The sequence below is a fragment of the Aspergillus ambiguus genome, assembly GCF_047715705.1.
Source record: "Aspergillus ambiguus strain CBS 117.58 unplaced genomic scaffold BDV59scaffold_2, whole genome shotgun sequence".
NCBI lineage: Eukaryota > Fungi > Ascomycota > Eurotiomycetes > Eurotiales > Aspergillaceae > Aspergillus > Aspergillus ambiguus.
The window spans coordinates 1,488,819-1,513,825 of record NW_027395515.1 but is presented as its reverse complement, the minus strand read 5'-3'; the positions used below and the strand labels follow the sequence as shown (position 1 = coordinate 1,513,825).

At 50.1% G+C, this 25,007-nt stretch overlaps 11 protein-coding genes across 11 annotated transcripts; 5 read left to right on the top strand and 6 right to left on the bottom strand.

Moving 5' to 3' along the window:
* Positions 1-221: 221 nt before the first annotated feature.
* BDV59DRAFT_52859 (uncharacterized protein) lies at positions 222-1,903 on the bottom strand. Its single transcript, XM_073696562.1, has 2 exons — positions 1,874-1,903; positions 222-1,802 (listed from the first exon to the last, which is right to left on the bottom strand). Exon 2 carries the CDS (start codon positions 1,742-1,744, stop codon positions 581-583), a length of 1,164 nt encoding a protein of 387 aa, XP_073552737.1. The 5' UTR covers positions 1,745-1,802; positions 1,874-1,903; the 3' UTR covers positions 222-580.
* Positions 1,904-2,632: 729 nt separating this feature from the next.
* On the bottom strand, positions 2,633-3,018 carry BDV59DRAFT_168995 (SDR family NAD(P)-dependent oxidoreductase; the record flags this gene model as incomplete). Its single annotated transcript, XM_073688161.1, has 1 exon — positions 2,633-3,018. Exon 1 carries the CDS (start codon positions 3,010-3,012, stop codon positions 2,635-2,637), a length of 378 nt encoding a protein of 125 aa, XP_073552736.1. The 5' UTR covers positions 3,013-3,018.
* A 962-nt stretch (positions 3,019-3,980) lies between these two features.
* On the top strand, positions 3,981-5,588 carry BDV59DRAFT_190729 (flavin-containing monooxygenase; the record flags this gene model as incomplete). Its single annotated transcript, XM_073691796.1, has 1 exon — positions 3,981-5,588. One exon carries the CDS (start codon positions 3,981-3,983, stop codon positions 5,586-5,588), a length of 1,608 nt encoding a protein of 535 aa, XP_073552735.1.
* A 337-nt stretch (positions 5,589-5,925) lies between these two features.
* Positions 5,926-8,430, bottom strand: BDV59DRAFT_208550 (sugar porter family MFS transporter; the record flags this gene model as incomplete). Its single annotated transcript, XM_073695223.1, has 12 exons — positions 5,926-6,120; positions 6,174-6,251; positions 6,303-6,422; positions 6,482-6,769; positions 6,824-7,207; positions 7,263-7,314; positions 7,408-7,496; positions 7,551-7,690; positions 7,742-7,818; positions 7,869-7,889; positions 7,946-7,998; positions 8,419-8,430. The coding sequence occupies 12 exons, from the start codon at positions 8,428-8,430 to the stop codon at positions 5,926-5,928; spliced, it is 1,509 nt and encodes a 502-aa protein (XP_073552734.1).
* Positions 8,431-8,621: 191 nt separating this feature from the next.
* On the top strand, positions 8,622-9,236 carry BDV59DRAFT_168991 (Glyoxalase/Bleomycin resistance protein/Dihydroxybiphenyl dioxygenase). The gene has a single exon (XM_073688160.1). It carries the CDS (start codon positions 8,638-8,640, stop codon positions 9,124-9,126), a length of 489 nt encoding a protein of 162 aa, XP_073552733.1. The 5' UTR covers positions 8,622-8,637; the 3' UTR covers positions 9,127-9,236.
* Positions 9,237-9,321: 85 nt separating this feature from the next.
* BDV59DRAFT_208549 (aldo/keto reductase family protein) lies at positions 9,322-10,376 on the top strand (the record flags this gene model as incomplete). Its single annotated transcript, XM_073695222.1, has 3 exons — positions 9,322-9,367; positions 9,421-9,952; positions 10,007-10,376. The coding sequence occupies 3 exons, from the start codon at positions 9,322-9,324 to the stop codon at positions 10,374-10,376; spliced, it is 948 nt and encodes a 315-aa protein (XP_073552732.1).
* Positions 10,377-10,471: 95 nt separating this feature from the next.
* On the bottom strand, positions 10,472-12,723 carry BDV59DRAFT_190726 (Zn(II)2Cys6 transcription factor; the record flags this gene model as incomplete). Its single annotated transcript, XM_073691795.1, has 2 exons — positions 10,472-12,542; positions 12,689-12,723. 2 exons carry the CDS (start codon positions 12,721-12,723, stop codon positions 10,472-10,474), a joined length of 2,106 nt encoding a protein of 701 aa, XP_073552731.1.
* A 2,063-nt stretch (positions 12,724-14,786) lies between these two features.
* Positions 14,787-17,227, top strand: BDV59DRAFT_52833 (uncharacterized protein). Its single transcript, XM_073696561.1, has one exon. It carries the CDS (start codon positions 15,256-15,258, stop codon positions 17,176-17,178), a length of 1,923 nt encoding a protein of 640 aa, XP_073552730.1. The 5' UTR covers positions 14,787-15,255; the 3' UTR covers positions 17,179-17,227.
* BDV59DRAFT_208547 (putative ABC transporter) lies at positions 17,228-19,934 on the bottom strand (the record flags this gene model as incomplete). The annotated part of the gene is made up of 7 exons (XM_073695221.1): positions 17,228-18,270; positions 18,335-18,488; positions 18,535-18,614; positions 18,665-19,094; positions 19,145-19,403; positions 19,458-19,698; positions 19,754-19,934. The coding sequence occupies 7 exons, from the start codon at positions 19,932-19,934 to the stop codon at positions 17,750-17,752; spliced, it is 1,866 nt and encodes a 621-aa protein (XP_073552729.1). The 3' UTR covers positions 17,228-17,749.
* A 732-nt stretch (positions 19,935-20,666) lies between these two features.
* BDV59DRAFT_168983 (arginine--tRNA ligase) lies at positions 20,667-23,061 on the bottom strand. The gene is made up of 4 exons (XM_073688159.1): positions 22,618-23,061; positions 21,249-22,546; positions 20,786-21,199; positions 20,667-20,734 (listed from the first exon to the last, which is right to left on the bottom strand). Exons 1-4 carry the CDS (start codon positions 23,044-23,046, stop codon positions 20,728-20,730), a joined length of 2,148 nt encoding a protein of 715 aa, XP_073552728.1. The 5' UTR covers positions 23,047-23,061; the 3' UTR covers positions 20,667-20,727.
* A 387-nt stretch (positions 23,062-23,448) lies between these two features.
* On the top strand, positions 23,449-24,890 carry BDV59DRAFT_168981 (ceramidase). Its single transcript, XM_073688158.1, has 7 exons — positions 23,449-23,622; positions 23,677-23,689; positions 23,747-23,807; positions 23,862-24,002; positions 24,060-24,341; positions 24,391-24,508; positions 24,555-24,890. The coding sequence occupies exons 1-7, from the start codon at positions 23,567-23,569 to the stop codon at positions 24,712-24,714; spliced, it is 831 nt and encodes a 276-aa protein (XP_073552727.1). The 5' UTR covers positions 23,449-23,566; the 3' UTR covers positions 24,715-24,890.
* Positions 24,891-25,007: the final 117 nt, after the last annotated feature.

Here is a 25,007-nt window from a genome sequence, read left to right as displayed (position 1 = left end):
CAGAGCTTTTACATTTCCATGCTCCGTTTAGAATACCGTCACCATAATAGATAGTAGGTGGGTCATTTCGCAGTGGGTCTGAGGCCCGTACCGTGGTTTCGATCTATGGTTCGGTACCTCCACCCGCAACTTTATTGAATAATCCATCTCTATAGCAGAATCTTTTATCGTTAACCATTCACCTCCAATACTTAGGTAGGGAATTCAATATCTCTAAAACCCCTAATATTAGCGGAGCAAATCTTTTTGTTACAAAATAGATAATACATTTGTATTTATATAGTAGGGTGACAAATCCACCTCAGATGCACAGTCTTTCAACACCCAAACTTCGGTATGTCCATCAATTCCGAAAGAGACAATTGTAGTGTGCTAACCATCTGCATTCCTAGTATAAAAGCCCAGTCAATCATAGCAATAAGTGAGCTATCGTGCCGTCCATTTCCGTAAGCGCATAAAAACATCACAATCCATAGAAGTCCGTTACCAATCCAAAAAGAAACAAGATACCGTACGCTCAGCAATAGAACACTTAATATTTAAAGTACAGTTGCCGTCGCCTGTCCAGTGAAAGCATGATTTACGAGTAGCGTGTCTCGTCGCCATCACTGTCGCTCAGACTGTCGCGACGACGACCCCTTCCACCATCACGGCGATAGCCTTTGCTCAGACCTGGAATTGTGTGACGGTAGCTCTTGGTTCCTGACTCCTCGGTATCAACAGTCGAGTACTGGTAATCAGAGCGAGAAGGTGCGGAAGAGAAGTCCAATGGCTCGGTATAATGACCAGGCACCGAACGTCTGTCGCGCTTCCGTGGACTACTCTGGCGGGATGAGGATGACGGAGGTGGGTGATTGCGTCGTTCGCGACGACGGTTGTGTCGGCGGGCCGAAGGTTCGCGTGTGGCACGTGGCTCCGTCGGTGCCTGACTGATGACATCTTCGGTTCCCGGAGTGAAGGAAAAGTTCCGACTTTGCCGAGTGGGTTCGTAAGCATAGTCGCGGACTTGGCTCATCTCGCTTTGTTGGTAATAACTAGGTGGGTTTGAAGTGTCATAGTCGCTCCCGTGGTAGGTACCGTCAGCCTCTCGATTGATACCGCCGATCCGTGCCGGTTTTTCCTTGCGATAGGCTCGGACATCCTCATCGCCTTCACCCTCCCAGTTCTCATCTCTATGCCGACGGAGGAGCTTCTGCTTGGCCGTTTCCCGGAACTTGCGCTTGCGTTTGGGTTCTTTCTCGCTAATCGTTGTCGCTGTGTCGGTGTATCCTGGAGCGCTGTCGGTGACAGTATATCCGTCATCGCTGTAACCTTTGCCGACAATGCTGCCTCCACCCAGCTTCGTACTCTTGGTTGCATTGCTGAGAGTTCGACCATCGGGGCCTTTGCGCCGGAGAACGGTAGATTTGTATTCTTCCCAATCGCCCTTTTGCCAAACGAAACCTCCGTTCTTCGCCCAGAAGAAGAACCAGATAGCCGCGAGGACGAACGCTGCTCCAAGTATGGCAAAGAGCGCCATAAGTCCTTGCATGTTGATACTATGGGGGTCGATGGTACCCTGACCAGGAAGGTATGTTTTGGTAGGTTGTGATCTGCCGACAAGGGTGTGCGTGCTGGTCACTGGCGATGGGGAGGCCGCTTCGTCGCGTCCTGCTAAGTCATTGCTGTCCGACACACCATCACTGTCCATAAGGATTTCACCCGAAGTGTCAGGGAAGTCCCCAACTTGCTGAACGGGAGGCATGTTTCACACGTCGTGGTAATGCGGTGTCAAGAGCACGTAGCTCAAGACGGACGGACCTCTGAAAGCCTCAGGATTAGTTCAGATGTCATAAAATATACCACATGGATTGAAAGGAATGTAGGTTCTTACCCGTCTGAACACACGGCAAGAATGTCGAGATCTCTGCGATCCACTTCGAGTGTACTTCGGTCGGGAATGGTCCGATGCGACTGGAATGAGAACAAGTCGTTCCTCACTGCTCTAGACGTCAATAGTTATGCACATCCAAAGATGATGAGGAAGTAAATTTTGAGAGAGCTGAGGGGGTTGAAGAGATCCAGCAGATGGATCGCGAAATTATGGTGGTTGGAGTAATCGAGAGGCTGGGGATGAGTATCCGCTTTGGGTTGTTTGGGTGCCTCGTGGCCCCGGCAACTGGCTGACTCAGCAGACTCAATCTGATGACCAAGTCATGTGAGTATCTTGACATACAACTTATTGAACCCAGTGCTTTAAAGAATTAGCCTGAATCAAACACTGACCTATTTACTCATCTCAATGCTATCTCGGAACAGCCGCCTTTTCTTCAGGATGTACTCGAAACTCCACCTACGCGTCCATATGTTAAATTCCGGTAGATAGAATCAAAATGTATGGAGGGTCACCATTCAGCAGAGCGTAGAGGTTCTAAGAAAATAGCATGCTCTCTACCAACAATGAGACTGACTATACTGTCAGGATAATAGGAGCTTGGGGAGGCTATAGAGCCTTGCAAATATTTGTTTCCTATACTTAGCGACCAAAGACACTTCGACCTACGTCATCTCCAGTCCTCTCCAGTCCCTTGATCGGCTTCCTTTGAGCCGTTTCGGAGATTTAATGTTCGAATTGTCACTGCTGTACAGCCCCATTCACTGGTAGTATACAGATGCACCGCCGTCAACTAGAATTTGCTCACCTGTCACATAAGCTGACAGATCACTCGCAAAAAACATGACTGCGCCAGCGATGTCATCGGGATATCCTAGTCTACCAATTGGAACCCTACTCTCCATCCACTCCTTTTTACCATTAACCGCAAGGTCCTTCTCGTTCATTGTGGTTTGTATCGTCCCTGGAAGAACACAATTATAACGGACCCCATGTGTACCAAACTCGACGGCGTATGATTTCGACATAGCCAGTAACGCCGCTTTTGTGGGAGCATAATGTGTGAGATCAGATGATCCTTGCTTTGCAGTGATCGACGAGATAGAAACGACACTGCCTCCTCGACCTTGTCGAATCATTTGCTGGGTAGCAGCTTGCGTGAGAAGATAGGCTGCCATGTAATTTACATCCATATGCTTGCGCAGAATGGACTTCGTGACAGAGCCAGCCGCAGCAAACTGGCAGATTCCGGCATTGTTGACTAGGACGTCTATCCGCCCAAAGGCTGAAGTAGTTCGGTCGACTAAACTACTCGCGGCGTCATCTGAGGTAAGATCAGATCCGACTATCAGGTGGGACATCTTTCTATCATCCAGGAATGCTGGGTATGTGTTTGAAAGTTCATTGTAAAGTGACTTGGCGTCGTGCTGGGTCTGGGTATCGCCACGGTGGTGGAGGACCATAGTAGCTCCCTGTTGAGCACACCTGATGGCAATAGCTCGTCCAATCCCCGATGAGCTGCCAGTCACAGCGATAACCTTATTGCGGAGGAGATTGGCCATTTAATAACACTCTTTGCGCTTGTAAGTTACTGAGGTCGATGTTGAAGCTCACTGCCGTTGATTTAGATCTATCGCCTGCGGTACATACTTGACTAGTCATGATACATAAAAGTGTCCCGCATTTAACTTGCCTTCCAAGAAGCGGGGAAATGGTGCCATGAGAAAGTGTTGGTATATGGCTATCAAATTCTTAACCGAAACTGTGATAGTGAGGTTCTCCATGGAACAAATTGTCGATTATGGTCCTCACAACGCATCAAAGCCTATATGCACTCATGTATGTTCCAGTAATTTTTCTACTATTCTGTAATTTGAATTAGTGTTGGTTGTGTTGGAAATACTTGTCAATAACACATATAGCCATCCGGCTATATGTACACGCGAGATGACATTACATGGCATGGCAGTCAATGAGGGGATAGCGCTAACTACCACGTCTACGTGCCATAGAAAGAATATATCTCATTTATATTTCTCACCATACTTGCATCGTTCTTTGGTGTACTTGAATCTTTCCGTCCGAAAGTTGAGATTCAGCAAACACAATGGCGCAGGTGACTTATCAGGAACCGCGTGCGATTATTATTGGTTGCGGTGTGGCCGGAATAGCTCTTTCAGCTCGATTGAAAAAAGATTTGGATTTTGAGAACTTCGTCATCTATGAACGGGAACCGGAAATTGGTGGTACTTGGTTTCTCAACACTTACCCTGGGGTCGGGTGTGACGTGGATTCACACCTTTACTCGTTCTCCTTCAACCCTAACCCTGACTGGTCAAAGCGATTTGCCGAGCAGCCCGAGATTCTTGACTATCTGAATAGTACGGTTGACCGATTTGGGATAAGACCTCATATTCGCTGTGGAGTGGAGGTTGTTGAGGCGCAGTGGGATGAACTCCGTTGCCTGTGGAAAGTGTGTCTCCGGGATTTGGAGACAAACCACGTCTTTTGGCGAGAGACTGAGATCTTAGCATCATGTGTTGGTACCATTTCAATTCCGAAAGACTGTGACATTCCAAAGCATGAAAGTTTCCACGGAGCCATTTGGCATTCGGCCCGATGGGACCATGCATATGACCTCCATGGAAAAACTGTGGCCGTCGTCGGAAACGGATGCTCAGCGGCACAGTTGGTGCCTCAGATATTGAAAGAAGCAAAGAAGGTATATCAATTCCAGCGGTCCCCTCAGTGGGTGACCAGCCGATGTAATCGGGAATTCACTGGATTTGAAAAGTGGTGTTTCCGAAATATACCTTTACTTAACCGCCTATATCGCTTTCAACTTTGGAAAGCTACTGACGACCTCCATACATTGTATCTTTCCGACACAGCCGCGTTAATCGCTCAACGAGAGAAAACGACACAAGATGCAGTCAAATACATCAAGGAAAATGCACCTGCCAAGTACCACGACATCCTCGTCCCATCCTTCCCCCTAGGATGCAAGCGTCGTATCTTTGACCCTGGTTACCTAGAGAGTCTCCATAGGGATAATATCGAGCTTACAACAGAACCAATTGTTGAGTTTTGTGAGGGTGGACTTCGGACGTCCAAGCGGGATATTGAGGTGGATGCTGTCATCCTCAGTACGGGGTTTAAGATCCAAGAGTTCCTTTCCCCGATTACAGTTCGTGGACGCTACACATCTCTCAATGAACATTGGAAAAGTAGTCGTGGCGCCCAGGCCTATAAAGGGTCTTTTGTGAGCGGATTCCCCAATTTTGGGATCATCTTCGGTCCCAACGCCTTTCCCGCCCACAACTCTGTCATTTACACAAATGAGGTACAGGCTGAGTACCTTATCAAGGCAATCTTTCAACCTCTGATTTCCGGCCATTTTCGAGCCATCGATGTGAAGGAAGCCGCTGAAGTTTGTGACGCGAACTCTGTGCAAGCGAAGCTTAAGACCATGGTCTGGTCGGGCGGTTGCTCTAATTGGAACTTGGATGCCAAAGGGCGGAACACCACGAACTACCCAGACAACACATGGAAGTTCTGGTTTCGATTGTTCTGGCCGAACTGGAAAGACTTTTATATTACCGGCGACACGGGTCGCAGGCCCATGAACCCCTTGCGCAAAGCTGTCCTGCTAGTCACAGCTTCTTTCAGCGTTATCTTAGGGACCATATATGGAAGAAAGAAGTATCTTGTTTGAATATTGTTTACGCATCTTTGCTTGATTTGTTCGGAATTACGTGTAGCTACTTCTCGAAGAATACACACCGTTACTATGCCAACGATAATATTGCGAAACTGTTATATAATAATTGGGCATTGACTCCAGCAAGCTGATATCCAGAGTAAAATTCTCTGGCAATTTTAACAAGCGAAGAATCTCCTTGAAACTTTCACAGATTAGTATGGCACTTAAGCTAGGTATTAATGAGGTCAATGCTTAGGAAACAATCATACGAACTGCTTGCTATACGTGTTCTGTCGGGGAATTTATAGGTCACCCTCATAACTGATAGACCTTGTACGAAAACGAAGGCTTATTCGATGTGCTCTGAAGTAATTGCCTTTCCTGGGTCGTTTTCCGATCTATTCACAGAAGTTGAAGGAGGGGAATCAGTCTCGACACGATCCACGCTATTGCTAGTATCAGCGAAGAGATAGTCGATTTCCTCAAGAGTGAGCCCTTTTGTCTCTGGAAAGAGGAAGTAGATGAGTGGGATAAACACAAGATTCTAGTGAGTGACTTAGCCTGAGAGACAAAGGAAATATACGGTAGAGAGTATACCATGACCATGAATATCAAGTACGTTTTCCATGCCAGTCTCTCCACCATCGTTGGGGTCACCATGACTATGGTAAACACCTAAGGAGCAAATATTAGTTCCTTGACCTGCCTAATACCCAGCTGACTTACCCAAATCCAATTGTTCATCACTGCTAAGGCCGTTCCCTGGGCACGAATTCTGAGGGGAAGGATTTCAGCACTATAACACCATGGGATAGCATTAAGGCTGGCTCCAAACGATAGCATAAACTAAACCGACCCAGATGTCAACAAGACGCAAATAGATGCATTATCGGAGGTTGACTGACTGTCACAAGGAACGCAATTGAAGCTTTGGAGGTCTGATCCTGCTTACTAGTTCCACGGAATGATAGCAATATTGAAACCATCATCATGGAAATTGCCATTCCCAAGGATCCGAGCATCATCGGCTTTCTTCGGCCAAATCTGTCCAAGCCCAATGATGGGACGAGAGACCCAACAACAAAAGCGAACTCAATACATCCAGAGATCGCCAACGCAATTGTTCGGTCCAAGCCCACATTTTCTTCCAAGATTGTAGGCGCATAGAAGACAATCAAATTGATTCCTGCCCACTGTGCCATTCTATTAGCGCTGGCCTATTTGGGAGGATAGTAAAGAAAGGTTACCTGATTCATGAAAAGAACTAGGAATGCAATTCCAATGCGATAGTTTGTCTTCACACCATCTTGTTTTAGCATCTCGGACCATTGGAAAGGGGTTTCCTCCTCCAGAGCGACAGCATTGAGCATGCCATCCCTCTCAGCAACAATATATTCGTCTTCCATGGCAAGATCGAAAACGTACGCTAGGATTTCGGTCGCTTCATTTGCTCTTCCCCGTTTCACTAACCAGCGCGGACTCTCCGGCAGCCCGAATACGATAATGAATATTGCTAGGGCGGGGATAATCTGAGCGGCTATGGGTAGGCGCCACGACAGAGGGCCGCGTGAAAAACTGAGACCAAATACGAAAAAGTACGCAACGGTGATCCCAAGCCCGGTAAAAAGTACCTACAATTCTTATGTCAGTAGATACAATTAGGAATAGAGATAAAAAGTGGCCTACTTCGGTGGTGACAAGTTGACCACGGTATTTGCTTTTGCATAGTTCGGCCTGGCTACAAATCCATTAGGCTATATTTCCCTAGGTATTTGGAGAAGTTATACTTACTACATAGGCACGGTGGATGTATCGATTCCGACTCCTAGACAGCTCGTTAATTTGTCTACGCGGATTAGCGAATCGCTTGATTGACGCACCTAAGCCAGTAACGATTCTACCAATCATCAATTGTGGTACCTAGTATCCAGTTAGATTCTGGTTCATGGTTGTAGAGGCTATTGAGTAGCATGCGCTAAACGCCGCGCATTGCAATACCGCCCCAATAGATGTAAGAACCATTGCCAGCATGATTGCTTTTCTTCGGCCAATGGTTTCGCCTATGAAGAAGTTTATGATACACCCCACTAGACAGCCAATGTTGTATATCGAGACTAAGCTTGGTCAGATAGAGAGCCACAAAATTTTACGGAGTTTATGCCGACCTATTATGCCCAGATACCCGGAATTGGGGCGACGGAATGTTTCGTGGAAATCGGGGTTGGTAACGATACCTGCAAAGCTTTTAATTCAAGGTACCTAATGAGCTGTGGACGAAGTGCACCTCCAAACACGCCTTGATCGTAGCCAAATCTGCGAAATGAGTCAATTATTTCCTATCATATGCTGTCATTATGGGGGTGATGTACAGCAGAAATGCTGCTAAACAAGTACATGTAATGGCGAACTGAATGGGAAACCCCTGTTTGAACCACATTATAGTCATCCTGCAAACACCAAACTAGTTCTATCGGACTTGGTAGCAGCAACAGAGACACAATGTCGTCTTACGGCCGTACATATATGTAAACATTTATATACCTTTCCATGTGTCAAAGGAAAGTTAAGGCGGGGGGCATATAGCCCTATACACCACGAGTCGCCACTTGAGCTACTCCGGATTTCAGCGTAATCTAGCGTCGAGGATCTACGAATTCGGAATTATATCGCCAAAATTGCTACTGTAATCGAGAGGCGGCGCTCAGTGTCCACTAGGTAAGGAGGGTTGTAAGGTAGATCTCTTTTCGCATGTCTGCTATTTTTCTTTACTAAGTGGCCCAGACCAGCTACATTGTATTTATATACAATGCCGGACAAAGATTTAGCCAAAATCTGGAGTTGCTTGGAATGCCATAGTTGGGTAGCGTTGCGTCTCCGAGGTAAGGTAAACATATAGCCAGATGGCGGGGTATATAACCATCTGAAGGTAAAGCCATGACGTCTTTCTTTTCCACTACACAAAGCACACACGACTAGGTCCAGTTACCACCATGGCACAGGCAGTAAGTAAGCGCCTTTTTCCCCTCAAAGTCCCTACACCAGGTACTCACATCTACAGAGCATGCAGCCTCCCCCAATTAACCACGTTGCCGTCTCCGTGACCGACATAGATGAGTTCGTGAGATGGTATAGCCGGATTCTCGGCTTCCAGCTGATGGGAAGGATCCGTCATCTCAAACGCTCGGATACCCCTCAATCGGGATTGTTTCGGATCTACCCCACCGAGGTGAACGAGGTCAAGATCGCTCACATGGCGACGGGCAACGGGGTTGGATTTGAGGTGTTCGAATTCGTGGATCCGACACCCATGTCGGCCCCGCAGTCCTTCAATCATAACTTAAAAGGTGGCTTTTTCCATATTTGCGTAACAGATCCCAACCCGGACCTGCTCGCACAGAAGGTGACCGATGCCGGCGGCCGGAGGATCGGTGAGACGGTCAAGCATGAAACGGCAGGTTTTGAGTGTCTCTACGTGGCGGATCCGTGGGGGAATGCGGTGGAGATATTAAGCATCAGTTTTGAGCGAGTGTCCAGTAGTATTGCTCGCTAGAGGTACTTATCTCTCAAGGTGGAATAAATACAACGTACAGCGGTGTGCCCCTCGTCTTCAGAACTCCCACTCTACTGTGCGTCGTGCCCATAATGTCTTTAGCATCAGCCTGCAAAACTACATTCCCACTGAACAATGGTATAATTCCCCACTGCAGTGTAGGTATGAACTTATAGAACTGACAAGATGTAAATAATGCAAGGTATGAACATCCCCGCAGTGGGCCTGGGGACCTCGCAAGGTATGATAACCTCAGTCTATCCCAGGCTACGAATGGTAACTCAAATGGATCAGGTTTCAAAAGCCAAAAAGACAAAAGCGAGATCCGGAACTCCATAATTCACGCCCTTCACAGCGGATATCGCCTCATCGACACGGCACAGTTCTATCTTGTCGAGCCCATAGTCGGCGAAGCCGTGCGCAGTTCTCGCATCCCCCGGGAAGAAATCACAGTGATCACGAAGTTTTGGGGTGAATGGCACCATAATCCCGCAGAAGCACTACAACGGTCGCTCGATGCTCTGAATTTGGAATACATCGATATTTTCTTGATGCATTTTCCGTGGGCGACAACCCCTGATGGGAAGCCTCTGCGTATATCCGACTCGCCCACCTTCGTGGAAACATGGAAGATGATGGAGAAGTGCGTTGGATCCCGGTGTAAGGCAATCGGTGTCAGCAATTTCACACAGAAGACTTTGGATGCCCTGTTGGCGGAAGCTACAATTATTCCCGTCGTGAACCAGGTGGAACTTCATGCCTTTAACCCTAACCTCCGGCTGGTGCCATACTGTCATGACAAAGGAATCCAGGTCATGAGTTGGAGGTGAGTTGATCCGTATACTTGTGTATGTCAACAGCACTGAGTGGCGATTCGCAGCACATTGGGAGGGGGAGGGGAGTTTGCAACTCGTGCCAGCGAAATACTTACACATCCGCTTTTCAAGAAGATTGCTTCTCACCATGGCTGTTCGACGGGTGTTGCTTCGTTGTCTTGGGCAGTGCAGCGAGGGGTAGTAGTCATCCCCAAGAGCAATACATTATCACGGATCGAAGAGAACATTAAGCTGGTGACGTTGGATGAGGCAGAAATGAAAGACATGAGCGAAGCACACACTAAAATAAGCCGAGTCCGTATCACTGACCATATCCCAAGCCTTCTACGAGAGGTCGACGGACAGCAGACGATCATGGGCTGGACAAACCAGGATCTTGGATGGGAGGATGAGAAGGGTAATTGGTTGACATGAAACGTCATCCTCAAACCTATTCATGTCGTTGGTCCTCCAGTATTTGATAGACACTGATAGAGAAACTGATAGAGCACAACGTGGCTTATAGAAAATCACTGAGGCAGGAGCATCTCAGTTGGAAAATCAAATAAAGAAGACAACATCGGGTTACTCTGCCAAGGATCGTAGCCTAAGAGGCCGTTGAATACACCGGCCTCGGAGTTGGAGCTAATCATAGTATTGAGTCCGTCTTGCTCGCTCGCCCCAGCTGCCTGGTAGTTCGGGTCTCCTGTGGGCATTTGTCTATCTGACAGCCGTGTGGAAAGAGTATCAAACAGCTGCATAATCCACGGACTCGGGTCCCAACATTCGCATGACTCGTGGAGAACCATCTGGCAGTTTGTCAGCGCCGATCTACCCAGTGACGCTAGAAGCTTATTTGTGCTTTTCAGTTTGGTGTAGAAGACGGCTTGTGCCATGAAAATTCCGTGAAACAACTCGTGCGGCACAAGAAGAACAGAGGACTTTGTCACCACGGTACACGCAATATTTGCAATATTCTGTGCAGCGGAAGCGGTAATTTCGCTCTGATACTCGTGCCCACTATGACTGGGTACATGGCCAAGATAGATCAAGATAAGGTGGTGGTCGTATTGTATAGACAGAGTCATTGAGAAAGGGTCGATATTATCGTCCGTTTCCTCCCTCCATGATAGATTTGACGGCAACCCTTCTCGCCAGTTGTTCAGCCTCGTGTGCAGCTCACTTGGGTGAACCTGGGGTCTCCCGGGGTAGAATCGGCTCATGACAATATCGCGCAGAATTAGTGATAGTTTGGCAATTTCGATCTGATATTGGGCGTAAGGGCTGCAGTCTGAGGAAGGGGCATCGTGGGCGAAGTCGTCGATGCTCAGCATCTCGGTATCAGACTGGTCCATGTCGATGCGGAAGGGCCGTCCCACAAGAGCACTGCATGCGCTGTCTCGAACCACAAGTACCCACCATAGCCTTCGCAGGAGACTTTTATCCTGGGGCTTCATATTTGTCGTGGCGGTTGATCGATGGATTCCTATGGCTTCAGCTATGGTGACGGCAGTGCTGATCCAGGAGTAAAAATTCCAATAGTTATTGGGCCCTCCTCCCCAGAAAGACATCATGATAGCGCTCTGAAGAATGACAATTTTGTTTATTTCATATCCGAAGTCGAATAGCAGCTTGACCTTCTTATAGTAGAAAAAACGTGCTTCTCGGCGGGATAAAAATCCAGCGCGGTGTAGAACTGACAGGGGGCAGAAAGTCGCTGCAATGAAACATATGGAATGCAGCAATATCAGAGGGATGTGACTAGCCTCGTGTTGTTGTACTAGCTCCTGACGACTCACAATTGGGTACGCCGGATATATTCGCTGCAGAAAAACGTCTATGAAAGCATCTAAATGTTGCTGGTCTGGGAAAGTGAAGACCCCCTTAGTTTGAAGGTACTCTAGGTCCTCTGGTAGGATGTGAGCCGCCTGCAACTTGTTCGGTATGTCCGTTGACGGCTCTTTCCCGGGGAATGGAGGGCCTGGGTGATGGAGCTTAGGCCGACCTCCTTCATTCAAATCTTCCAACACTATTGCGAGCGGGAATGACTCGCCAAGGTAGGTGATGGAACACTTGTCCACAAATTCTTTGCTGTTCTTGCGGCTGTTGAGGAAGTGGTCAAACATGGTGGACCAGGAGATATCTCGATAAGACGAGGCATTGCCATCGGTCTCCCCAGATGTTTGTCGTTCAGACAACTCTGCACTTTGTGGCAACTCTAGAGCGAACTCTGCTGGTGACTGGGATGTGAGACCAGTCGTTGCAGTTGGACCGCGAGAATGTAAATCTGGTGTTCGGTTCTGGGGGTAATTGGCGGCAGAAATCGCTTGCGAATTACCGACTCTATCAGACTCATGCGGCCTGGATATACTGCAATAATCGACTGCACCGGGAGACTGCGGACCCTCGGATACAAAAGAGTGGTGCTGTTGCTTCCGGATATATGTCCCTCGTCTCGATTGACGAAGTGCACAGTTTGTCTCGTTGTTGCTTTGTGCACAGTTCGTGCACGGAATACGGAACATCGCATCACATTTGACTCGCTTCTGGTTACATCTCTTACAGGCCTTTCCCGCTCGGACTCGCGGTTGTGTCTGCTTTCTAGGGTTATGTGGTCTCGGCATGATATGCAGGCCCACGAGATTGTTAATAGGATAAGAAGCCACAATGGCATTGAGATAGCACGAACCGGTAATAAACAATTATCTTAGGCTTAGACTATGTCCTTTACTATGATGTTTCTCAACCCCGCATCTTCCTCGGCTACATTGCCGATGTACATTGCGGAGAACCTCCTGTGCTGATACATATAGCCGGGGAGGATGTGTTAATCATTTTAACTTAACCGAATGTTTGCAAGTTAGGACGAACACTGGCTAGGTAAAAAACGCAGTGTTGTTCGACATCGGTCCCACGTTTATAATGGTTGAAGCAACAAAGCACGGAAAGCACAAGAGCCTTACGGACTATCAAAATATTATAGTCGCTAATAATAAGTGGCAGTATGTTATCTATTATTTGAGACAAGTACAGCATCGTAGGTGCAGGAAACAGTGCTAAAAGCATCTGATGAACTGATAAGCCATCCAGTCACTGACGCTGGTGACTTGCGCCAATAAAAAGAAAGTTAAACATTGTGACAGATGCTTACGGGGTATAAACAATAGATCGGGTTTTCTAGCAACGCCGGAATTAGAATATGCTCTTTATTCTAATTGTGCAAATGAATGTCTGTTATATGGAAGCAGATGACTTCGTAGTATACTTTATATCACATTCAGCCGGCTCGAGGAAACGAGGGATCCTTATAACAAAGCGTGGTGGAATACTTATACTTGCATGCATTCTCACTTAGTTTGCACGTTGTCCATAGATATCATCAACATCAGATGGATACGTCTGCTCATGAAGTTTCCCATACAGTGAGTGTCTATCTACAACTCAGCCTTCATAAGTCACTATGCTTGGATACTCTGCAATGAACGTTAGTGATTGCATCCAGGCAAGTTGAAAACGTAGTGGATACTCTGAATAATAGTGATCGTAATTGTTACCACCACCTGCTTGGCCGCAAAGAAGATGTATTGTCAGAATAGCTGGTTGATACTCTCGCTGTCCTTCTCTTTTTATGTACAATGTTCGCGCTGCTAGCTGCCGGTGAGCTGCCATCAATCTACTAGATCAACGAAATACTGTGATGGAATCTTTATAGTAGGACCAGTAATCTATGGAAGAAACTGGTTCTGGTCTCATCGAGTCGATTACAGAGGCAATTGGATATGGTTCACTCTTTGGGGCCGGTAAGTATATGCATAGTACTTCCTTAATATGTACGTATATTTCTTATTTTATAAAGTCCCTATAGTCCCCGTACACGACTAAGATTATAAGAACAGGGTGGGTTGAATATTACTAGTAGCTCATGGTATAATGTGGTGCACCTTTTGTACTCTCAAATAGCCACAGCCTTGGAATGCACTACATCGTACCACTAACAGAGCACTCTTGATAGCAAAACGGTAAAACCCAGGCTGACAGATGTTCCTGTGTAGGATTATGCAGTATATGCAACAATTACTTTATGCTTTATGCAGCACTTACCCCTATTGGGCACGCCCAAGTCATCTGACGTGGACACCATTGTCATAACAGTCATGCAGTCAACGCCAGGATTGTTCCGTCATGGGATCCTGGGTGAAGCCTCCGGAAATTCTGGTGAACAAGAGTTGCTCAACGGAAATAGTAACATTTGTGACTCAGGGTTGGGCAGCAAGAATATATCCTTGATGAGGCTCAACAGAAGCACTCGCAGGGCGAAGGACATGGTTATGAGGTCACCTACGTGTGTATTGTCAGGAACATGGCAGCCTGTTTGAAGACGATCGCACGCAGTCCAATCATTCTGGTAAAATGACGGGTAAAGGCAGTATTAGGGAGAGATCTATTCAGCCTCACCAGGAGGATCAAATGATGATATTGTGCGCGACGCCTCGACGCGGGTGATGGGCGATCGAGATGAGTCATGGAGTATTGGATGTATGCCCAAGCAGAAAGGATGGTGCTAGTTGAATGATACTAGGTATTGGACTGGGGAATGGAAATTTCTAGCGTGCTTCTATGGTGAAGCCGAAGTGGGTTGGCCGTACGGGAGTATCAGGACCGGATTTGTAGTATAGAGAGATTGGGCGCCAAAAGGTCTTGGGCAGCGAGGAAAATATTCCATTCCTACGAGGTAGCGACCACAAGCGACGTCTATAATAAAGTGGAAGTAGAGTCGACTGTCAGAATGCAGCTGTATGTATTCAGCGAGGGAGAATCCGCTGCGTTCTATACTTGACTCCTGTCCGGTTGGGCATCTACAAGTCTCCACAGCTTCAACCCCGCTCGCTTCTCACCGATTCTCACCGATTCTCGTCGGTGACACACGCTTTTCCCTCCACTCATCGCCTGCCAGACCGTCTGCAGCTTTTCGTCCGTCTGTCTTTTTAGTTTCTTCCTCCGACTCCACCTCGACTCCCTTGCGTCGACCTACGGGATCCGAGTTTTCTCATTATCTTCTATCCTCGATTATCCCCTCTATCGGTCGTTCTATCATTACTTCGATTGCTTCTACTACATTTCCTCCATGGAGACTCTGCAGGACGACTCACATCCATCCACGAACCACTCTGACACCGATTAAAATTACCTATTGGAAAAAAAAGATTAACCAGAAACAAAACCGGAGCCCAGCAGCCGACAGACGCTCTCCGATCACCACGTTTCACGCCCCTCTTAAGGACCCAACTTGGGCCGTCCCACTTGCGCTCTCATCATGTCTCCCAAAGGCCCCCATGCGGCCTTTGTTGAGGAGTACGATGAGGACGCCCATGCTATCGTCCCCGACACTCGTAAAGTCGCCAACGTTGCTGCTCGTCGCTCTTCCATCGGCGAGCCGTTACTCGATCTCGCCAGTGATTCTGGTTATTCCAGTCGCACCGTCAACAGCTCGCAGTCCGCTCCGTCGGGCCCTCCGTTGAAACGAGATCCGGCTCCCAAACGTGGCGAACTTGCTCGGGCTTTACGCAAAGATCGTCCCAAGGATCGAAGTGCCCGACCTTCGCGGGAGAATGACAAGATGCAGGTCGTCTATCCCACCGTGAACCACCACCATCACCATCATCATCCTGGGCAGCAGTCCTCGTCCCGCAGAAGGGACAGTGCCCAAATGCGTCACTACCCGGGTACCTGTTCCGACTGTGATCAGGGTCTGTACCATGGGACGACGCCCGACCCGAGATCTATCGATTATGCTCCCTACTATATGTCCCAGCCCTCCACGCCGTCCATCGCGTCCTCCATCCACGACTATCCTCCGTCATCACCTCAACCCGCGCGATACGCTCCGTCCGTTATCCAACAGGACCTCCCGGTCTCCCGTCCCAGCGCCCGCAGTGGTCGCTCTAACTCCTACCACCCCAACGGTCGCCCGGCCAGCATCCACGGCATGCTCCCCAACAGTATGATGTACAACAATCCCGGTCCGCCTGCTCGCTACGACCGCGGACCGCCATTGTCCTCTTCCGCTTACGCCAACACCTACGCTCCATCCCAGTACTCTCAACTGGGCCCCTACTACGGCCTCCCGGAGTACATCCCGCACGACTACCGCAAGGAACGCTCCGCCTCGCGTACCCGCGAGTCCACTCGAGCCCGCCGCCCGTCCATGTCCGGCTACGGGGCCCCGCCGCCCATGCTCGACTACGACCTGCAGTCGACATCCACCTACGACGACGAGGAGTCTCCCCTCGATCTCGTCGCGCCGCCGCCGCCCCAACCGCCGCAGCCACAGCTCCGCCCTCGCGACGAGGACTACTACCGCATGCCGCCCCCGCCGCTGAAACACCAACCGCGCATCATCCAGCGCCGCCCCGACCCGCCCCGCAAGGCCGTCACCACCACCGCCATCCCCTCCGACCGCCGCTCCTCGCGGTCGCTCGACCTCGCCGAGTTCCACGACGCGCTCCCCTCCGAGTACGGCTACCAGCGCTCCTCCCGCGAGACCATCGTCCCCGAGCGGAACCGCAGTCTCCGGGACAGCTCCCGCCGGCGCCCCTCCACCTCCTACCACGACGACGGCACCGGCGGCGGCAGCGTCGGCAGCGGCGGCCGCCGGCCCTCCCGCATCTCCGTCGAGAACTCCCGCTCGTACCGCCGCCGTCCTACCATCTACGACTACAACGAGTTCCCCGACAGCGAGGGCGGCAACGAGATCGAGGAGAAGCAGCGCGACGCGGAAGAGTACCAGGCTGCACAGGTCGCCAAGGACCCCATGGTGGCGCTCACCGCGGACGCACTGTGCAAGACCAAGACACACCGCACAGAGAGTGACAGCGGCAGCCAGAAGAGCCGGTCCAGCCGCGGCAGCGACGCCCGCACTCACAGCGCCAGCGGCGCCGTCGTCAAGCCCGACGACAACCCCAACAACTTCGTCATGACCATGAACGGCATGACCATGAGCTTCACCCATGATTCCCTCGATGGTAAGACCATCAGCGTGCGCAGTCGCGACTCCGGCGCCCTCTCCCTCAACATCCACGATAAGCGCCCCAAGAAGTACCACCCCGGCGGTGGCTCCGACTACTCCGGCAGCATGCCACGCCGCGAGCTGGAGGACGTCGCGCATCGTGCCCGCCCCGAGCGTCGGTCGGACCGCGCCAGTCGTCGGTCCAGTCGGTCGACGTACAGCGGGCGGTAGTGTCGTTGGTGTGGGCGTTGTGTCGAATATCCGGTCCGGTTGGGTGGGTGTGCGGGTGCGTGTCGGAAAAAAAAAAGTTTGTGTTTACGTCTAGGATGCTAAATTCGTCGGTTGATTCGGGAACAAAAAAAAAGGTTTGGATGCGCCGAAAAGGATTCTGTTTGCTTGGGTGGCTCTCTTGATTCTTGCTTGCGACTGCTCCTGATGTCTTTCGCGTTATTTTCGGGTGTTAAAAGAAGGGCGGGTTCATTCGACCGATCACGTCCATCATGGCGACATGATTGTATACGATTTTGATGACCTGCGATGACTGATGTTCTACGATGCGTGTATGTCTTGTCATGCCTCGTTTGTGTCTTGTCTTGTCTCGTGCTTTTGATCTCGCCGTTCTTCGCCTCCTGTATCATGTTTCTTCCCGGTGGCTGTCTTTCGACCACGCCGAGAAGGTATACCCTATTTGTGATGTTGCAATGTACTGTCTATTGTTCGATACGATACCTCTGTAGCTTGCCCTATGCGTGATACGATTATGATACCTTAATTAGTAGTACACGAGTCCATGCAAATCAAATCAAGTCCGTCTCACCACCAGCGCCAAATACCCAAAAAGCCGATACACCGCGATAATCCCGATCAAGATGCCTACCCACTTGCCTGTTCGGCCCGTGGCATAGCCGTACTCCTGCAGCACGCCCGTCCCGCGAATGAGACACTGCTCGGCCAGGTCCGTCTGGTACATGCAGTTGCAGCCCGCGCCGCAGCTGTACACGCGGTCGGCGAATTCGTTGACCATCATGCCCTGGAACACGTACGCCTGGTAGTCGATGTAGTGGAACACGTATTTCCAGAACGGGTTGAGGATCGTCGGCGACACGAGGAACCCGCCCACGCTCATCCACAGCCCGTTCGCGAAGGCCACCAGCGCGAGTGCGATCACAAAGTTCGGGAAGATCGACGTCACGAAAACGACGAGGCTCTCGGCTGCGAGGAGGTCCAGGAAGAGCCACATCACCCAGGTGAAGAAGGCGGTGCCTGTGGGACGGAAGTTGGAGAGCCAGTAGCTAATTATGGAGAAGAGGAGGGAGATGGCGACTGCGGTTCTTATTAGTGCGTTTCTTCCTTGGTATTTGTTTGGGGGGGGAAGCTAAAGGCGTACAGAGGAACGGAAGCCCGATGATGAAGTTGGATACAATGAACGGAAGCGCGCCGTAGAGGCCGTTCGCGCGCTCTTTCGTGAATGTGGCTCGGTCCTCGAGGAAGGATGGTACGTATGCCACCGCCATGAAGCTCATGAAGGCCGAGCCAAAGAACTGATTTGTTAGATTGGTTGCGGTGATAGGTGCAAGGTGGACGTACAATTGCGTTGATAAAAGGCTGGATATACTCCTGCGTGGTGTGCAGCCGCAGCCAGACTGTGCCCATCATGATAGCGAGACCTATCCCCGCAATTAGAGTCAAGGAAACTAGGTCAGAGGGCTTTACTCACCCATGTACATCACGATCCGGATCCCGTATGCCACGACGTCACGATAGCTCTTGATGAACAGTCGGTGCAGCAGGGACAGCGTGATTTGGATGACGTTCGGCCGGCCCAACTCGTCCATGCTCATGCCCTTCCCATCAGGACTGGGTGAAAGTGGCTTCTGAAGTGCATTATACTCATGTGAGTGTGTCCACGCGGATTTGATCTGCTCAGCGCGACCCTGCGCATCGGTGAAGTCGGAGCTGACGCTGTCGAGGATGAACTCCGCAGGGTTGGTGTTTGCAGGGATAGGGAAGCCGATACTGTCAAAATAATTCGGGACGTTTGCCACGGGTCCAAAGTAGCACGTCTGTCCGCCGGACAAGAGTAGGAGTTTGTCAAACAGCTGGAAAGTCGTCGACGACGGTTGGTGGATGCTCGCGATAACGATCAACTATATGTGTCAGCATCTTCTTAGGTTTTTTAAGTGCAAGGCCTGCATACATTGTTCGCCACAGCGAGCCTCTTCACATATGAAATCACCTCAAAGCTGGCGGTCGAGTCTAATCCACTGGTCGGCTCGTCCAGAAACAGGATCTTCGGGCATGTAATTAGCTGGCTGGCCACGCTGACCCGGCGCTTCTGTCCGCCGCTGATACCCTTGCGTATTGGCGTGCCGACCAGAGTAGCCGCCTGATTTTGGATGCCGAATGCCGTCATGAGGGTATGGATGCGCTGGATACGTTGTAATTTCGTCACCGATCTAGGTCATTAGCAATCTTCCTCCGTCCCCAAATGCTACGGAAGCTGCACACACCGTGGAAGCGCCAGATCCGCCGCAAACTTCAACGTCTCCTGCACGGTCAACGACCCGATAAGCGCATCCTCCTGTTCTACATAGGACGTAATGCGGCCGAAAGTATCGTTGGACAATTTGGCGCCGTTCACGAAGGCTTCCCCAGTGGTCTTTGCGCCGGAGGATGCCGTCCGACGGGCAAGGACGTTCAGAAGAGTCGTTTTGCCACAGCCGGATGGGCCCATTAGGGCAACAAGTTCGCCTATTTGCTTGCGTTAAGTTAATTTCCTCTCAATTTTCCCTAATGAAGGACGAACCCTGTTGGACAGTCCCATTGCTGCCATCGATGAGGTTTCGGGGCTGTTTGGTGCGACGGTCTTTGACCGTGACGGTGAGATCTGTCCATGAGAAGTTACGGACAGAGTGGTTCATGAGAAACTGATGGTCGTCCCTCTCGAGATCCGGGGTTTGATCTCCCTTCAGCTTTTCAGTGTCCATGTTGGAGTGCGTCTGGAATAGTCGGGATGGCGGTGATGGGGAATCGATATACCCCCTACCGAAAGGTCTAGCATTTTATAATCGAGAAAAAGAAATTAACAATCTCATTCGAGCGATGCAAAGTCGGAGCTGTCGCCGTCACCAACATCAGGTCCCCGAGAACGGGGAGATCTTGACCTATTTCCTAGTCCGATCCCTAGTGCCAAAAATAAGCTCGAGATCCCCGAGTCCCCCGTTCGCCGCTGTTTAGAACGCCGTCTCCAGTCCCGTGGTACCGGGTTTGCCGTTCCTGTTCCATGAGCCAATGCATTTTTGCGGAACAAGTTATGTCATGGAATTGATCCCCGATAAAATCGGCTCTCTCGTGCGAGAGTTGGTAAACGGTCTCTATCGGTGACATGAAAACCTGGACTAACGTCCAATGTAAGCAAACCAATTTCACCCTTACAAACACTTCCCATCGAGCAAGTGGCGGATGTTGTGTCACCTTGAGACAAAGTACCGCGATGGCAGTTGCTTTTCCTTAAGAGTGATTATTAGAGGTTTATGCATCTTTTGGTTGATTAGTGGCGTGACAGCCCATGGGGAAGCACATTACCCATGTAAATGCAAATGGCTCAGCTCAGTCTGCGAGTCTCATCGGCAGGTGTTTCTGCAAGGGATACTTCGCAACCTAATCAACATGTCCACCTACGGAAGATACAGGGAGTACTAGGCAAATGATCCTGCCGGTAATATGCGAAGTGAAATGGTGGTATTGAACTATCGTAATCTACGTCGACTTTTAATCGTATTACATACTATACCCCACGTTAGTAATATACGGGTTTGTCGGGCGCGATCGAACATACCGTTGCACAGGGCTAAGGCCCAGAACCCGCATACCGTTATTCAGGACTTGGCGGGCCGACTCATACAGAGCCATACGGGCCACCTTCACCTCCGGCTCGCTACCCACAACCTTGAGCACGTCGTAGCTAGAGCTGAGCATATGGGTCATGCGGAAGAGGTAGGTGATGATGGTAGTCGGCTCCAGGGTGCGGGTGGTGTTCATGAGGACGTCAGGCCACTGTGCCAGCAGACGCACAAGGTTGATGGCGTGGGATTCCGTCAGGATATCCAGGTTGGCGGATCCGAGCTGGCTGACATCCAGACCAGACTTGCGGACAATGGAGCAAAGACGAGCGTGGGCGTATTGAAGGTAGGGACCAGTGTCACCCTCGAACGAGGTCATCGCATCCAGGTTGAAGTCGTAACCGTTGATACTAGAGACCATTAGCAAAACCCTACGGCTCATGGCATATTGGAACATACCGCTTGCCAGTCATATCCTGCACCATGACCGATGTGATGCCCAGAATATCGGCCGTCTTCTCGGGGTCTTCGACCTGCTCATACTTCTCGGTGTTCTTCTTCATGACCTCGTGCATCTTATCGCGGACATCCTGGAGGATGTCGTCCAAGAACTTGACGGTACCCTTGCGAGTGCTCATGCCACGGACCATACCGAAGTTCACGTGCTGGCAGCGGTTGGCCAGGTCCTTGTGGCCCATGAGCTCGGTAATCTTGAACAGCTGGGCCAGGTGGAGATCCTGCTGCATGGCAACGACGTAGATCATCTTATCGAAGTGATAGGCCTCGTCACGCTCCATGATAGCGCCAATATCACGAGTGAGGTACAGAGGGGTACCATCCTTGCGGACAATGATAGCCTTGCCGAGCTTCTTAGCGCCGTGCTTGGTAAAGTCGACAATGACGGCACCGTCGGACTTCTCCGAGACGCCAGCCTTCTCCATGGTCTCATAAGCAGCAGTCATGCTCTCGTTCTTGATTTGAGACTCGCCAGAGTAGACATCGAAGTCAATGTTCAGGCGAGCGTACGTCTGGCGGTACTTCTGGATACTGAGGTCACGGAATCGGCGCCAGAGAGCCAGAGCGTCCTGATCACCGTCCTCCATGCTCTTGAAATAACGACGGGCCTTCTCATCCTCGCTGACATCGACAAGCTTGTCCAGTTCTGTCTGGAGCGCGGAAACGTCTTCGTTCTTCTCCTTCTTGGCCTTGATCTGCTCCTTAAGCTCCTTGATGGGTCCATCCTGCTCGGAGACCATGTTGTTGATCTTGACGTAGACGTTGAAGAGGTGGTTAATAGGGTCCTTCAAGAGCTCCTCCTCGTTTCCAAAGTACTTGTAGCCGTTGGCAAGCAGACCGTACTGCTTACCCCAGTCACCCAGGTAGTTCATCTTAACGACGTCCCATCCCATGACAGTGTATAGGTTGGCAAGGAAGCCACCGATGATCGTGCTGCGCAGGTGGCCGGCGTGGAAGGGCTTCGCAATGTTAGGAGAGGAGAACTCGACGATGATCTTCTTCTTGCCCTTGGAAGGGTCGGCGGGGTCACGCAGACCCTGGTTACCGTTCGTGCCGAAGGCATCCTTTTCCTTCAGAATGCGTTCGATCACAGAGTGGGTAAGCGGCTTTGGCTTAAAGTAGAACTGAAGGTGGATAGCTAAGGGGACAGGGCGTTCGACGAGATCGGACTCGGGGAATTTCTCTGCGAGCTCCTTGGCCAGCTCCTGAGGGTTCTTCTTCTTGATGCCTAGGGCGGGGACCTAAAAGCGTTGATGTCAGTGTCACTCCGCACACGAATCCACGTAATTCAACCCAGCCACGACTAACGCACCGGAAGCACGAGATCACCCTTGTCCAATGTATTGGTCCATTGCAGACGGTCGTAGATCTTCACGGCCTCAAGGTCGGTGATCTCCGCCAATTTCTCGGCAATGTGCTCTCTGTACACGTCCACCGGGTTCAAGGAGGGATAGCAATTCGGAAACTTGGAAGTTTGCGAAGTCGACTGGAGGGTAAGGCCCTCAACGGCGACAGGAAGATCTGTCGCAGAAGCCATGGGAGCGACGACGTGAATACGGTTTGCAGCGAGCGATGCGGTCGAACCAAAGCCTCTAGACGAGAGGGAATGAAATTGGAGGGAAGAACAGGCGGAATGAGCAGCGTAAGGACGGGAGGGAGTGTTTTGTGGACCAGAAATCTGGAGAGATTGGAAAATGGCGCTGGAAAATCGCCGGGCCCCGCTTAGAAGATGACGACCCATACACAAATCAATGACTCTTGCGAAGGAGGGGAACTTTTTTTTTCGCAGTGACTCAATGCGGCCAGGCGCATTCTGCCGGGCGGTGTGATCTACATAATGAGTCAGCATACACTGTGCCTGTCATAAACATCAAATACGAACCAATCCTAGAAGACCATCTATAAGCTGCTGTGATATCCCGTGCATCTATATTTATTGCCGGGTTTTTGATGCGCTCTGGTGCCATAGTACCATATGTACCCACATGAGAATATTATAGTTCGGCCAGCGTGAGAAGCAAAGCGGCTCCTTGGGCAACTGCCAATCACACGAAGTACGGCCTAGAATCCCAAATAATAGAGATTTCACTGTCTATATGTAAGAAATATGCAAGAATAAGCCTCACTCTTCCTTATATACAGTGTCCTCTTTGCTGTCGACCCTTATCGGTTAACGTGCCGCGTAGCTCCGAGATTATTTGGTAGGAATCTTCTTCCGACAACAAACCCTTTTCACCACAACACCCCTCTCTACATTCTTAATGATGGACCCTTCCACCATTGTCCCCTTTTGGGGGCCCCAAACGTCCTATTTAAAGTAGGTCTTTGTCTATAACAATTCATACGGCGCCTATCGCTCACTCGGTTATAGTTTTTGCGAAGAGGTACCGCCGGGAACCCTGTTATCGCCAACTATCCCTATCTGACTCTTCATGCTCAAGGACTATGTAATCACTAGATACATCGGAGAGTTCATTAATACCCTGAGCAGCCTCGTATATAGTACGCTTACCCAGCTCCAACTGTACTTGCAATTTAAAATTAACCCTCATCCAGTTGTCTACGGCCTCTACGGTCTATGGAAGCTCCGCCAGAAACCCCATGCCTGCTCCCGCTCAATCCCTTATTGCGGGTTGATCGGAGTAGGGGTCTGCTCGGCTGGTTATCATATGACTCTGAAGTATCACACGCAGATGTGTATGTCTCTGCCACCTGCATTGTTAATCATTTCTTCTATTCACACTTAGTTTCCAGCGGATGAACTGTCCATGCATCTTCTAACCACACCTTTGCTGTATCGTGTCCTCACCTTTCAGAAGAGCCCGCAGTACACCCAGGCAGTAGGGATTATTCTTTCTTTGGAATTCACCATCGTGATGGTGGTCCACATGGTCATGGACGAATTCCTCCTTCACGCCGTGACTTTCGGACTGGGAGTGTATCTGATCGCCACGCGGACTTTGAAGATAATCCCTCGACAGATACCTGATCCGTTTATCCGGAAGAATGTGCAACATGTGGCTCTTTTCGGCTGCTGTGGGTTATTCCATCTCTGTCTCTACAGGCCATCGCTAAACTGTACCAGTCAGCTTCGTTTTTGGATACTTCGTCTGGCTGATCGATAGCTATGCCTGTCGGACTTTGACAGACATGAGGCAGTTTGTGGGTTTGCCGATTGCCTTCCTAATGGAATTGCACGGATGGTGAGTGTCTATCCGCCGCGTCAAACCCGCCACTAACCATCTGTAGGTGGCATGTCTTCACAGCAATTGGCGGCTACATTGCTGTTGCGACAGTTGATATGCTCACATCGGGCGAGGTACACAAGGATTGTGTCGAGCACCTAGCCTGGCCTCTTCCTATGGTGGCCAATGTAGTGGGAGTTGCGCGAGGATTGAAGGAGGAGTAGCCTTGTCAAAGAGGTTTGTCATCGACAGCCATCTACGGCTGAGAGAGTAGCCCCTTGACAATTCCCTGAGGATCATTTGGAAAATACATACTCGGACAGATTTGTCCATTCTCCTCGATCGACCTCCTGGTCCTGCCAACTATAAACCGGAGGACAAACCGGACAATACATCAACGTTAAAAAGAAATATAATCTTGAAATTTTTCCTTTAAAAGACCTTCAATTTGTAAATCAATCCACCCCTGCAGCACGAAGTCGTCATAACATTCAGACCTTATAGGTGACGTCACTCT

Bases quoted from the DNA above. Each gene is read 5' to 3' on its own strand.
- BDV59DRAFT_168981 (XM_073688158.1), top strand. From the start codon at position 23,567: ATGATGGACCCTTCCACCATTGTCCCCTTTTGGGGGCCCCAAACGTCC. The intron at 24,342-24,390 runs GTGGGTTATTCC...AAACTGTACCAG, and splicing joins TGTGGCTCTTTTCGGCTGCT to TCAGCTTCGTTTTTGGATAC. The intron at 24,509-24,554 runs GTGAGTGTCTAT...AACCATCTGTAG, and splicing joins CTAATGGAATTGCACGGATG to GTGGCATGTCTTCACAGCAA.
- BDV59DRAFT_168991 (XM_073688160.1), top strand. From the start codon at position 8,638: ATGCAGCCTCCCCCAATTAACCACGTTGCCGTCTCCGTGACCGACATA.
- BDV59DRAFT_168983 (XM_073688159.1), bottom strand. From the start codon at position 23,046: ATGGGTCGTCATCTTCTAAGCGGGGCCCGGCGATTTTCCAGCGCCATT. The intron at 22,547-22,617 runs GTGCGTTAGTCG...CAACGCTTTTAG, and splicing joins AGGGTGATCTCGTGCTTCCG to GTCCCCGCCCTAGGCATCAA. The intron at 21,200-21,248 runs GTATGTTCCAAT...AATGGTCTCTAG, and splicing joins CAGGATATGACTGGCAAGCG to TATCAACGGTTACGACTTCA.
- BDV59DRAFT_52859 (XM_073696562.1), bottom strand. From the start codon at position 1,744: ATGCCTCCCGTTCAGCAAGTTGGGGACTTCCCTGACACTTCGGGTGAA.
- BDV59DRAFT_52833 (XM_073696561.1), top strand. From the start codon at position 15,256: ATGTCTCCCAAAGGCCCCCATGCGGCCTTTGTTGAGGAGTACGATGAG.